The sequence below is a fragment of the Lactuca sativa genome, chromosome 9 (genome assembly GCF_002870075.4).
Source record: "Lactuca sativa cultivar Salinas chromosome 9, Lsat_Salinas_v11, whole genome shotgun sequence".
NCBI lineage: Eukaryota > Viridiplantae > Streptophyta > Magnoliopsida > Asterales > Asteraceae > Lactuca > Lactuca sativa.
The window spans coordinates 64894859-64909774 of record NC_056631.2 but is presented as its reverse complement, the minus strand read 5'-3'; the positions used below and the strand labels follow the sequence as shown (position 1 = coordinate 64909774).

The following is a 14916-nucleotide window of genomic DNA, read 5'->3' as shown; positions in this document are numbered from 1 at the left end:
AGACTAACTTCTTGCACAAATCCTATATCTAACCATCAAAATCATAAAGGGTAAGTCGGTATGATGTGTGCCCTCTCTCCATGAGGTTGTCGAACGTTAAAGTCTCACTCGAGACATAGGTAATTTTGGGAGTAGAATACAAATTTTTTGTTTCAAAAAAATGTCCATGCTTCAAGAAAGATCTTAAGAATATAACAAGCCAAACTTTGAATGGCTTAAAACCTCCATGGAAGCCAATCTCTAAATGGTGAGTTTGGTAATCTAGTTTTTGAAGTTAACGCCTCATATATCAAGCCATTGGTTGCCTAAATGTTATCATATGTTAACGATGTCACTGATTCTAGCAAGAGAAAGGAACGATAGAGATTTTTTCAATCTTCATAAATAGAGATGATGGAGAGTTATGTGTAAAAAGGGATGCCAATGGAGTCTTTTTGAGTCTTCATAAATGTAGAGAGGCGGTATGGGAGTAGATGAGGGTGACAATGACAATTTCCGACAAGAGACGTGTGAAGGCTCTATGGAATGGGCAGTAAAAGAAAGGGATGTACAGATGAAGGGATGAAAGTTTTGTTTTATCTTATTTGATTTTTTAATTTGTTTTAATTTATGTTATAATAATAATAATAATAATAATAATAATAAAGGTAATTTGGTCTTTTTATATTCTTGGGACCAACATCCTTACAAAACAATATCACAGAGACCGTCCGAGTTAAAAAAAACACATGCATTTAACTACCTCAACCCACATGTTCATATAATTTACTAATTCTAATAATTTTTAAGAGAATAAAACATAATTACAAATTATATTAATTTGATAAATGATCTAGGTTTTGTTAATGAGAATGAAATTTTAACTGGATTAGGTTATGTAAATAGAAGCAAAGGAAATTAATTTTTTTTCATGCAAAATAATTTTTATCCATACAAAATAATTAATATTTTATAAAATTATACAATATAATACTTTAATACATATATTGATATAAATATATGTATTAAAAAAATTTATTGCCTAGGAATCAATTCTCTTTTTTAAAACCATCTGTATATTTTTGTCAGTTGGAACCAAACTTCCCGTTTTCTAAACACATATCGTATGTACACTCGCATTCTATATATTGAGCACATGATCCCTCACTTGCCTCGCAATTGCCTTTACTTTTACAGAATCGTTCCACTGGGTCCTACAAATCTCACCACCGTTAACCACCTACACCGGCCACCGTCCCAATCCTAATTAATGGCCGCAAAAGTCATCTCCAGTGGATTCCGGTATACTACTCTACCGGAGAGCTACGTCCGTCCGGTTAACGACAGACCTAACCTATCTCAAGTTTCCGATTGCAACGACGTTCCTGTTATTGACATCGGTTGTGGTGATAGACAACTCATAAGCCAACAAATTGGCGATGCTTGTAGAAGATACGGTTTTTTCCAGGTAATTAATTTCTTTTGCTTATCGATCAATAAAGGAAAGAATTGACGTGTAGAACAAATTTTCAGGTGATTAATCATGGTGTGCCTGATGAAATAGTGGAGAAAATGCAACAAGTAGGTAGGGAGTTTTTCCTGTTGCCTGTGGAAGAGAAGATGAAGCTTTACTCAGAGGATCCATCGAAGACGATGAGGCTATCCACCAGCTTTAACGTCCAAAAAGAACAAATTCATAACTGGCGAGATTATCTCCGCCTTCACTGTTATCCTCTGGATCAATACAGTCCTGAATGGCCTTCAAATCCTTCTTATTTCAAGTAATTCATCTTTTCCCCAAATCTCTCCTACTCTCTCTCTCTCTCTCTCACACACACACATACATACACAGTGTTCATGATACGTGTCGTGCATTTTGAATATCACGTCAAAAATGTGTTATAGCAGCATCACAAGTTGCATATTGAATTTTCTTAACTGATTGGTGATAATTTCAGTATTTTATCATCAGTTTTGTTAACACAAAAACCATAAAATCGACAATAAGTACTCAATCTAAACGTTTTGGAGCTGTAGCAGCTAAGCTTTAACTACATAACATAAAAATCTGTCTTATTTGTGACGATGACATGATGATGAAACAGTGAATGATACTTTTCGAAATTAGATATACTTGTTAAGTACACAATGAATCTATCTATGCGATAATGCATAAAAAACAAGTTGTATATGTGATTGGTCCACTGATTAAATTGACAAAAACTTAAAAGAAGCCGAAAATGTAGACCTTTATCCTGAAATTTGGTCTACTAGGTGCTCTTGAATAAGGCTGCCAAAGAAATTCCAACGAATTAGTGTACAAATATGACTTTAGCCTTTGCAAATGGTCTTTTTGGTTACACTATAGGCTTTATTGTAATTTTATGTCAAAAAAAAAAAAAAAAAAAAAAAAAAAAAAAAAAAAAAAAAAAAAAAACTATTGTATGGTTTTGATTTTTGACTTTATTTAGTTTTAGTGTTGATACACAAACTAAAGGGTCACGATGTCAAAATTAGTTTAATGGTTGATGTGATCTATGTTTAGCCTTTTTAATATTATATCATAACTTGTTTAAGTTAACTTGCATTTAACATTATTATATACTTAACATTATTATTAACATTATTATATGTATTCAGGTGAAACAGCTTAATTAAAAATCTATCATAAAATATTTACGTCATATATTAGAGATTAGAGGTATTATATATTCTGGTTTTCCGCTATATATGTTAGAGATTGCCTACATCTATTTTTTCCAACCCTTTTATTATGCGATTTTGGGTTTTGTTGTTGTATACTCATATTTTAAATAAGAACACTTTGTCAATGTACAAAATATACATATCATATATTCATAGAAATTAAGTTCGTAATGCAACTCATTGATCGTAATAAATCAATCATAATCCAATATATTTTTTTAGACTGGTGGGTATAGACAACATGTTCAGACAAATTATCATACCTAAAAGTTGACACATCACCAATCATATCATATATGTTGTTATAACACCAAGTCTGGATATAAACATGTTATAACACTCTTTAATTTTCATGTTATTATTTCTTTTTTTGTTTTGTTTTGTTTTGTTTTGTTAAATAATTATAAACAAAATATAAATTAATAAAACATGTTACAATAATAATAATAATAATAATAATAATAATAATATTATTATTATTATTATTATTAATGATGATGATTATATAAGTCTAGGTTCAAATGGTTTTTTTTTTTTTTTTGAAATCAGATTTTGTAAGACAAATTTGACTAGGGGTTTAACTTATAAGAATGTGGAATTTGAGGGGCCAACACTATCCAAACCGAAAAGTTACTTATGCACAACAAGGGAGATAACTCTCATTGTAAAACTCCCGATTCCTTCGTTACAATCACAACGTGTCGCAACATAACGTCTAAAAACACCGGACCCGGTGGTGTGCCGGCGTTACCATGTTGTTTTTCCGATGCCATGTCATGAAAATAAGAGTCGGCGTTGTCCATACCTTTCGGTCACAAGAAAAATTAGATTTGGTCTTCTAGAATATGTTTTGGGAAGATGCTACAACCTTATAATTTCTAAAAAGATCAAAATTATTGACATCACAATAAATTAAATAATTATGACCGAGTCTATACATGTTATTTAGCTTGATGGCACATGCCGACGTAGGCTAGCAAGATATTTAATAATAGTGGTTGCTTCGATGACTTGTTAACATGTGACGTAAGCAATGACTATTTTTATGATGTCACATTATAAGTTTTCATTTTTTAATTTGATAATTTTATTTGAACAAATAGATAATGTAACATAATTTGTAAGATAGACACATGTGACTGTGATCTAACATATATATAATTTCTAAGATAGAAACTGATACAAACTTATCTTTATATAAGTTTGGAGTTAATTTGTAGTTCCTAGAATCGATTAAAACATAAATTATCATTTCTAATAAATGAATGTCTTTTTGTCATTTTGTCACACTCTCATTCAATTTGTGGAATGTCATTTTTTGGGTATTTTGAATTAATTTTTTTTCCATATTTCATTTTATAACTTTTTATATTTTTTTAAATTTCATATAATATTTTAATGTAATAATTGCAATAAATGTTATAATAAATAGATATTAATTTTATTAATAAACTTACATTTTAATTTCAAGTTTTCCAAAATTAAAGTTCGTTAGTTTCTGTTTCTTTATTTAAATTATATGTTTCAATTTAAAAGATAAAAAACATTTCTATTATAATAAATCATTCTTTTTCTTATAAATTCAAAATTCTTAAATATTTTAACATTTATATTTGTTTTATTTTTAAATTAACTCATGTTTATGCAGTGTCCGGCAAAAATTGTACATTCATATATTTATGATGTACTAGAACATAAGACTAATGCATGTGTTATGTTTGGACACAAACCATGTGCACAGAAAGACTTAACGAATACATGTGTGTGATGTTTCTATAAATATTTAAGGTTTTATGTGTTTTGTCGTTAGTTTTTAATTTATAATCTTTGTCCCCAAAAACTAGGATTAATACTGTTTATGTCAGATGAACAAATAATCAAATGGTTACTTTATATATATATATATATATATATATATATATATATATATATATATATATATATATATATATATATATATATATATATATATATATATATATAGAGAGAGAGAGAGAGAGAGAGAGATTCAAATGTTTTCACTATCTATTGTGTGCCCGTATGATTGATTATGGACCAATTATTTTAGTTATTTTAAGAAAGTAATTAATGCATATTAAATGCTGAAGATGAATTTAATACCTATTATATCTTCAACATGTAATATGCATTAATTACTTTCTTAAAATAACTAAAATGATTGGTCCAGAATCAGTCATATGGGCACACAATAAATAGTGAAAACAAAATAACCTAACCCTATATATATATATATATATATATATATATATATATATATATATATATATATATATATATATATATATATATATATATATATATATATATATATATATATATATATATATATATATATATATATATATATATATATATATATATATATATATATATATATATATATATATAAGAGGTGCATTAAACGATACTTTTCCGTAATTTAAGCATAACGTTAATATAGTATGTACTTAATAACTAAAATTCAATTATTTAAATATTAATAGGACAGCGCGACATTATGTGTGATGCCCACTGATTCCAAATCTCAACGCGTTATGCTTGCGTCGTATCTCACATCCCGTGTTGACGTCACTATTTTTTTATATATATTTCTTCCTGCTTTAGTATTGACTTTATATATTTACAAAAGTCTCTGTAACAGTTAACAGTTATTTTTATAATTAACGTGTCACTGTTGTTTTATCTAAAAAATATATTAAATGTTCATAATGGTAGTCACTGTTTAAAATCTTTCACATGTTCATATTGGTTCGGTTTTTTCAGGGAATATGTTGGTAATTATTGTACAGCAGTGCGAAATTTAGGAATGAGAATATTAGAATCAATATCAGAAAGTTTAGGGTTACAAAAAGAAGAAATAAAAACTATATTAGGCGATCAAGGTCAACACATGGCCATCAACCATTACCCAGTGTGCCCTGAGCCCGAGCTAACCTACGGGCTACCCGGGCACACAGACCCCAATGCTCTCACCATCCTTCTACAGGACACACTGGTCTCTGGTCTTCAGGTTCTCAAAGATGGCAAATGGTTAGCCGTTAAACCACACCCTAATGCGTTTGTAATTAACATTGGTGATCAGTTAGAGGTAATTAATTAATTTGATAATGTTATATTAAGTTAAGTACTAGTTAATCAACAATAATTAAATCCTGATTTTTGTTGTATAGGCGGTGAGTAATGGTGAATATAAAAGTGTATGGCATCGAGCTGTGGTTAACTCAGACAACCCGCGAATGTCTATAGCTTCGTTTTTGTGTCCTTGTAATGACACCGTTATTAGGGCTCCTAAAGAAATAATAAAGGAAGGATCGAAACCTGTTTTCAAAGAATTTACTTATGCAGAATACTACGCGAAGTTTTGGACAAGAAACCTTGATCAAGAACATTGCTTAGAATTCTTCAAGAACTAGTTGTACTTTCTTCCGTTATATGAAGGAATATGTGTTTCCATGTTGTGTACTAATTTGTTGGTGTTAACCAAAGTCGTTTGATTTTTTAGTATATTGATCTCCTAATATTTGTGTTATTTACGAATAATGATTGTACTTTTAATGTGGATTTAGGCTTGAAGTGAATAAGAAGCCAAAATTAAATGATTTGTTTTTCGATGGTTTACATCGTGTTTGGCCATTGCATTGGGCGTTGTAATTTTAATATATTGTATGTACTTTGTATTCATTTTTTAAAGAGGTAAATAACATGCTTCCTAAATCTACTATTAAATTTGTGCATTTATTCGAAACGATACTTGAACCTTTAATCTATTCTTTGAAAGGGATCTTACCACCACTTTTGATACCACTTGATCACCGCCCCTTGATCGCTTTTAAGCATTAACTACAACTAAAATTGTATGTACTTCTATTTATAGTTGACGAGAAGAACTTTTAGATATTTTTTTGAGAAGAACTTTTCGATATTTTTTTAGAAAGAACTTTTAGATATTACTAAAATTAAAATGGCAAATTGCGGGAAGTAACAATGTGTTTTGCTCCTTTTACCGATATGGTCAACGTACTACTATTAGTTATGTAAATATTATTTTTATTTATGAATTTTTATTCGTAACTATGATTGTTATCCTTTATATAAATATAGCATTATTTATATTACAAATGATTGGAGAGTATTGTATTAGCCCACAGTGTTGTATTTGTTTAGCTTATATATTGTATCGTCCATTTAGTATAGGCCAATTGTACTTTGTATTTATGTATGTGCGACTGTCCATATTTGAGAAATGATCAATCAGAAAAGATTCTCTCTCTTTCATGGTATAGACTTAACATCATATCCCCCTCAAACCCTTTATAGTTGTCAACCGGTTATTAGGGGTGTTCGTTTGGATGCATCGGTTTGATCTGATCCAATCAAGTGAATCCAAATTGAATTCGGTTTTCAAAACATGGATCCGAATAATCCAAACTAAATTCAAATTTGATCCGATCCGATCCAATTTCAATTCGGTTGGATCGATTTTTATAATTCGGTTTTCAAAAACCGAAATATTTTAAAACGACATATAACTATAATATTACCCGCAAGAAGTGAAAACAAGTTATTTAGTTGTGATTTGAAATTTATAAATGACTATTAAGAAGGCATATTATAGTTAAATATTTTATAGATAGAAAACTTTTGAAAGAAAATGCATATTAATGTTTTTTTATTGGGTGAAATGTTTTGAACATATTTTAAAGAATAAATTACAAAATTAATAAATAACGATATATATATATATATATATATATATATATATATATATATATATAATAAATGTTTATTCGAATTTATTCGGTTTTTATTTTATAAACCAAAACCAATCCGAAATCCAAAATAATAATTCGGTTTTGTTCAAAATTGATCCAAAAATCCGAATATCCGAACCAAATAGTCCAATCCAAATTGTCCAATTGGACAATTCGGTTTTCTCCAAATAGTGAACAGCCCTACTGGTTACTCCTCCCATGCAATCGCCGCCGTAAAACCTCTTTTTGCCGCCAATCATCGTTATCTCCTTCCCTTATTATTCTCCTCTCGATTCATTATTTTCTCTTGTTATAGTCATCGGCAATACAGCTTCTGCCTCTAATGTGAAACCCTAAGGAGTCATAAACATAAAAGCTTACGTCCCGCTCATTCTAGATATGAATGAATTGAATTACGATGTGTTACGCAAATTATTGGACGCATTGTCTTCTTCAGTGTCCCAGTATCATAACATCAATCATTTTTCTCAAATGGGAGATCACAACAACAATTTTGGGGTCATGACAACTTTCGCAGTAGCTTCGATGACAACTGTCGCTAGCCCCTTGCCAAAATGACCAACAACAACATTGTTCACTGTCTTGTCAGCCGCCACCCTTCATGTAACATTGGCAATTTCTTGGCCAGCCTCCTGCCCCCATGCGGGTTGCTTACCATCCCTACCAGTAACAACAACTTGTCAGTCATCCCCTTAACAATGACAATAAGGCCTTCTTGGTCCCCACCCCATCGATAGTTCCTCCTTAGCTTTAACATCCTTGCATACCAACGTTGTTGGTAGGCTCTGATACCAAACTATAACACCCCAAAAAAATTTCAAAGTTAAAATGCTATGGTTATAAAATCATTTCGGGGATTAACGCGCATTTAATTAAAACTTGATCTTGCAAAAAACACATTTATAATTAAAACATTAAGTGTTACCATTAAGCATCAATACAAATCATACCAAGCAAATACGGATTACACCAATATCATTATAAGGAACTTGATAAGATCCACTTCATTCACTATCTCTTAACTTCTAACTTATCATTCACTATCTCTTAACTTCTAACTTGCAACTATCATCTTTTCTCCTTAAGTACAACTTGAGATTCATAGTATTAAAAAGAAATATGTAAGACAATAATGACTCGATAGATACGCGAGTTTGTGACCCAAAACATTTCAAAAAATTACATGAAAATCATTTCATACATAACATAACCACTGTTTTGAAAACCATATCAGTTTATCACATACTTGTTATCTTTTACTAACATAAACTACTTTTTGTATTTTATATAATTAAAATTAATAATAATTTGATTAAAAAGTCATCTGGTTTTTTCTGGTTTTTGAGACCGGTCGGACCAGTTGAACCATTGAACCAGTTGGACAGTCGGTTTCCGGTCCAATTTTCAAAATCTTGAACTTAACATATCATATCATATCATTTGATTTCTTTCCACGTCAAGTACCAAGGTGAAGAGAGCAAAATCACTCCACCAATGTATCCTGCTATATCATATCATTTTATCTCTTTCCAAGTCAAGTGTCAAGGTGAAAAAAAAACAAAACTAATCCACCAATGTATCATTCTATATTAGGACATCTACTTCGCAAAGGGAATGTACCATCCCATTAGATTCCTCTAGTGCCTCTTTTGAGGTATCATGGTCCTGGTAGTTTTCATTGTGTCTTTACTCCCTTTCCTTTTAACATTGACATATAATCATTAAACAACTTTCATATCTTTCATCATAAATAAATAGACATGTTAGAATGATTTATATTTCAAAAGACACACTTCACTTTTCAGAAAAATTAGTTTGATACTTAGCCATGTACCCCGTAGTGGGAAAAGTCCATACATACTCACCTAGGTCATCAATATAAATTGCTACTCCTTTCCAAATCATATCCACAAGTAAACATTCTTTAGATACCACCTATACAATGTAGGTGAAGGTTAACAAAGTAACCAAAATACCTACGAGGGTCATAAAAATTATGAAACATAATTTTCAACCATTTCTAACTAATACTATTGGAATTGGTTCAAAAGGATGAGCCGAACTCAAGTTAGAAAAGTGTGTGGAAAAACTAAATTATATTAGATTATGTTTCTCTTTTCCTTGAGAAAACATGTTTTTTCATGGTTTGTTTTTTCTCAAAATGACACTCTACTTTACACAATTCTTGAAGGCCCTTTCTAGTTCGTCTTGTACCATTTGTATAGGTTCTCACGCATGATCAGGAGGTGTTTTATCATCCAAAAACACTATTCTTAATCCATTAATTTTTCATTGAAACATTTAAGAACATGATGATCTTCAAGTTTTATAAGAAGGGGTTAACTAGTCTATTTTGCAATTGAACATTCTAAAAATCACATAATTTGTTTCCAACTTATTGAAAACTCATATCAATGTTTTTAAGTGCATAAAACCACAACCAAACCCATTAAAAGTGCTTAATTTAACTATGGAATCCTCAATTTCATTCCATCTTCCTAAATTGTCCTTATGGACAAATATTCCATAAATCTAACTAAATATCATTCTAGTGTAACACCCCGAATTCATAAGACCTAGAAAGGAAAGGAAAACCTCAAAATCATAAGTCGAATCGTCGAGTAGGTAGGGTGACTCGACGAGTAGGAGCGTGTTCCGGGTTGCGGATTAGGTGACCTACTCGACGAGTCGGAGGACCGACTTGGCACCCTATTTAAGCATCTTATTCTCTTCCTCTTGGTTCCATTCCCAGCCCCCGTTGTCCAGAACTTAACCCACGAAACCCTAGATCATTTGGTGAGTGTGTGAGCCATTCTTGAGTGTTTTGGTGTTCTTGGAGGCTAGAAGAGGAAGAAGGAGATTGAAGGTTCAAGGAGGAACTTGTAGATCCAACAACATCATCTCATTTCCATCATTTTTTGGTAATCAAGTCTTCATCTTTACTTATAGCTTCTTAGATCTATTTATGTCCACTTTATGAGAGTTTTGGTCCATGGATCTTGATCTATGGGACAAGGATGTCCTAAGCAAAGATCCTTTCAGATCTGGGGTCCCTAAGAGTGGTTGAGGAATAAAGGTGCAAGCTTTATGCCATTGGAACCCTCATGCAAGCTTTAAAGAGGTTATTATGGCCTTTTGAGCAAAAAGGGAGATGCATGGATGTGAAGGCAGAGGCTTTGCATGTTATTTCGACCCTAGAAGGTTAGATCTGGGTCCTGGATGCTTCGTGTTCTACTGAAACCGTTAGAATAGAATTGGAATTAGGAGGACTCGACGATTTACTCTTAGGACTCGACGAGTCAGGCCGTTTTCCGCCCAAAACCCTTCTGATAGCGGGTGTGTTGAGTGGGTATAGGACTCAGCCAATTGGGTTCATTATGGACTTGAAGATCATCGTACTCGACGAGTTCAAGGAATGAACTCGGAGAGTCTAAGGCAATATCCCTAACTTATGAAGATGGAGTCGACGAATTCAAAGGTGAACTCGGTGAGTCAGTTGATCAAGGGCCCCGACGTGTTTAAAGGTGAACTCCATGATCTCAAGGAAGACTCGACGAGTAGGATTAAAGTCTAGAGTTTCGTGTTGATAGTGGGACTTGGCGAGTTAGTGGGCCAAATCAGCGAGTTGAGTCAACTCGGAGCGTTGACATTGACCATTTACTTTGACCAATTTTGACTTTTGAGGGTATTATGGTTTAAGTGTTATTTTAGGTATTAATAGTTCGGGGAGCCGAAGGATCAGCAGTTCAGGAGTTGCCGGTTAGCAGTCGGAGGTGTTCAGATAGTCTTCAGCAGTGCAAGGTGAGTCTCCTCACTGTGTGAATGGGTCTAAGGCTACAATGCCAACCCATGTAGTTTATGAGTAAGAAGACCCGGGGGTTAGCCCTAGGTACTGTATGCAAGTATGTTATTCCAGACCAAGGTCCGATGTCGGGCGGGTGCCCGAGGAATGTTTGTATGTTAATTTATACTTGTTGTCTGTGTGATACTTATATGTGCCTGGTAGGGAGGTGAGTGTAGGCGAGGTCCCGTATCTCACCACTAGAAAAATATGGATGGGGTTCCGTATCTCATTAGTAGCAGAGCAGGAGCGAGGCCCGAGTTAGGAGAGAGGTGAGTATGGGCGGGGACCCGTATCTCACTATCAGCAAGAGCGTGGACGTGATTAATTGACTGATCAGTAGCAGGACAGGGGTAAGGCCCAAGATAGGAGAGGCCTTAGAACATGAATTCACTAGAATATGTTTAGTTTATGTGTTATGTGCTATGTTATATGATTGTATGTGTTTAGCGGGCGGGGCCCAGAGACAGGCGGGGCCTAAGGGAGACAGATCTGTATACCGAGTGAGGCTTGATGCCAGACGAGGCCTGATGTAGGATGGGGCCCGATGCCGGGTAAGGCCCGATGCAGTGGGCAGGGGCCAAGTATGTGGTTATGCATATGTGGTATGTGGTAGGTTGGGGAACTCACTAAGCTTCGTGCTTACGGTTTTCAATTTTGGTTTCATGTACATCCGGTAGCGGAGGGAAGAGCTTGGGATAATCGCATGGCACACACCCAGAAGTTTTAGCCTGGGATGTTTACTCTGATAAAAAGAATATGTTTTGAGATGATACTCTAATTTGATATAAACCTTTGCTTAAGAATGAAATGATTTGTTACTTATGGCTTATTTAATGTCTTTAAAAAGGAAATTTTTGGTCATGATTTTTGGGAAGTTACAAGTTGGTATCAGAGCCTTGGTTTGAGGGATTCGGGCACGCTCTCGGGTGTGACTGAACTCAAACTGAGGACACGGTAAGAAAATTTTCAAAAGAAAATTGTTTTATAAAAAGAACTTTGAAAAGAGAAAGGATTTCGAAAAAGGAAAAAGGACTTTGAAAAGAGAAAAAGGGTGTGGTGCATGCAATCAGCCGAGCTCAAGTAAGTTATCCCAAATTACCCATACAAGTTTATGTTATGATATGATTATGTGATCATCATGCTAGTTTAAGGCTAAGGATCTAGGAATGATGCCTTATATGCCTATTATATGTGTTTATGGAGATGCATGTTAGTACTGGTTAGATAGTAGTAGGATAGCCTGGTTAGGTTATGACTGATTATATGAGCTTATATCGCATGCTAGTGCAGATTCTTGATATGTGAATATGATTGCTTGCTTATGCTATGGTTAGATTTTCCTTTTTGTCTAAATGCTACTTGCTTTGTTCTTTTTGGGACTCTGAGTGATGGGAGTTAGCCATCAGGTGAATACGCCAAGTCACATGTGATCAGGTTGAATAATCTCAGAGTGTTGGATGTGGCCCTATTACACAACTCTTGTTTGAGTCCAACCGTTGTAGGGACGAGTTGTTTACTCGAAGGATTATCTGAGCCTTGTCACATGTAATGGTATTCAAGTAATGGCTAATTGGCATTATGAGGATACCTTAAGTAGCTGAGGACTAGGTTGGGTTGTAGTTTTCCCTAGGGTAAGCCTAGGATGATTTTAGTGCTGGGAGCAGTAGTGGTAGTGAAAGGGACTTGGGGAGTCGAGGCAATTCTTGAGGAAAGTACAGATAGATGTGGAAGGTAGTATGGGCCCGTACTACTGAAAGCAGAGGATCCGTACTCGATTCAAGAGGGATCGAGATAAAACCAGGGAACTTGTAGTGCGTGTGTGATCCCTTGGAAGGGATGTGTATTCTGATGGTTGTTGTGGCATGTTTTTGTTGGGTTTTGAGCATTCTAACACTCCTATGGTGTACATGCAACCCTATAAACCTTGGATCTATGTTTTCTCTATTATACATGCAAATAAGAACTTTCCAAGGCTTTAATCCTAACTAGCATATTATGATGTTCTTAATCTACAAAGTACTAGTTAGAAGACATACCTTTTGATGTAGCTTGATGTCTTCAAGCTTTAAGAGCTTAGCCCCAATAGTGTGGAAGCCTCAAGTGGAATCACAAATCACCAAGACACCTTGGAAGACTTTAGAGAATATGAATACTTGGTTCTCTCTTAGTAAAATCGGCTAGCCCTCTTAGTGTATCCACACTAGTGCCAATTTCACCAACCAAAGACATCTTTATATAGTATGGAGGATTAGGGTTAAACCCTAATACCCATGACCTTTCATTTCCTAGGATCCATGGGTTAAACACTCCATGGACTATCCATGAAAGCTTAGCCCAACCTAAATGAACTTGGCCCATTCCATATATATAAGAGTCCATATTTAATTAGTTCCTTTTGATCACTTAATTAATTATAAATTAATTCTTGATCAATACTAATTAAATAATATGATTCCATATTAATATATTAGAACTTATAATATATTAATATTAATCATAAACATACTATTCTCAAAAGATTATCCATATAAATTGTGTCGGTGAAGTGCAACCCAAATGGACCATGCCGGGTCGGGTCAAGTACATACCAAATATAGTTATGGACTTAGACATTAATCCAACAGTCTCCCACTTGGATAAGTCTAAAACTATTATTGCGTATGACTTCAAACCTAACTGGCAATCGTAGCTCTTAAAGCTGCTGTCGAACTCTGATCTTGTCAACGAACTTGTCCATTAGATAAGGGATCATATATTCCTCCATTCTAGATATCATATGGACTGAGACATGGATTATAATCATTCTCTCTGTCCATTTGTTGTTTCCCGATTTCCAATTTATGACGACTGACTAATTGAACGAATCAAATCAGTCCTGGCCCGGCCGAGCACTTCCATTTGTCATCATCAAATCATCGAGGGGCCCACAGATATCGCTTTTATCCTGAAGGTAAAAGGAATGGATAAACTTCGACTCATATGGCTTGTTCTACTACTTGTTGAATCATACACAAAGGCACGTTTTATAGCACCGAGTTACCAAATGCGTTTTCGTGCAATCAATGTACAACCAACTCATAGTAACAACTCATATCTCTAGGTTTGAAGAATATAAGATATTATCGTCTCATGATCACTCGTGATAAAATCCATGAAGTGATTCCAATGAGCGCGGGTTGAATCCAATACTCAGAACTTATGAGCACTCATGAGTGTTGTAGCCCTTTGTCCAACACCTTAGACCTCTACAAGCCAACCCATGACAGTCTTAATTCATATCTACTTCCAACATATGACCGACTGTGGATGGTTTGAATAACTTAGTCATTCCGGAAGAATAACCTAGTTTATTCGGGAAGTCAAAACATGCAAAGTGAAACACAATAATAATTGAATCCAATATGGTATCAACTCTTTGAACATAAATAAACACCTTTTATTTATCACCATATGATTACACATTATTCATTGTATACTGTTTCAACTATCAACTTTAATCTTGAATTTAAAACAATAGTTGTCCCATGCTCCAAGCATGTACACTATGTTTTCTAAACACTAGTCATGCCACACACTAAGTATGCATACTATGTT

General features: G+C 33.7%; 1 protein-coding gene across 1 annotated transcript; it reads left to right on the top strand.

Moving 5' to 3' along the window:
- The first annotated feature begins 1101 nt into the window (after window positions 1–1101).
- LOC111920383 (protein DOWNY MILDEW RESISTANCE 6) lies at window positions 1102–6305 on the top strand. Its single transcript, XM_023915948.3, has 4 exons — window positions 1102–1447; window positions 1513–1760; window positions 5470–5794; window positions 5877–6305. Exons 1-4 carry the CDS (start codon window positions 1250–1252, stop codon window positions 6117–6119), a joined length of 1014 nt encoding a protein of 337 aa, XP_023771716.1. The 5' UTR covers window positions 1102–1249; the 3' UTR covers window positions 6120–6305.
- The last annotated feature ends 8611 nt before the right edge of the window (window positions 6306–14916 follow it).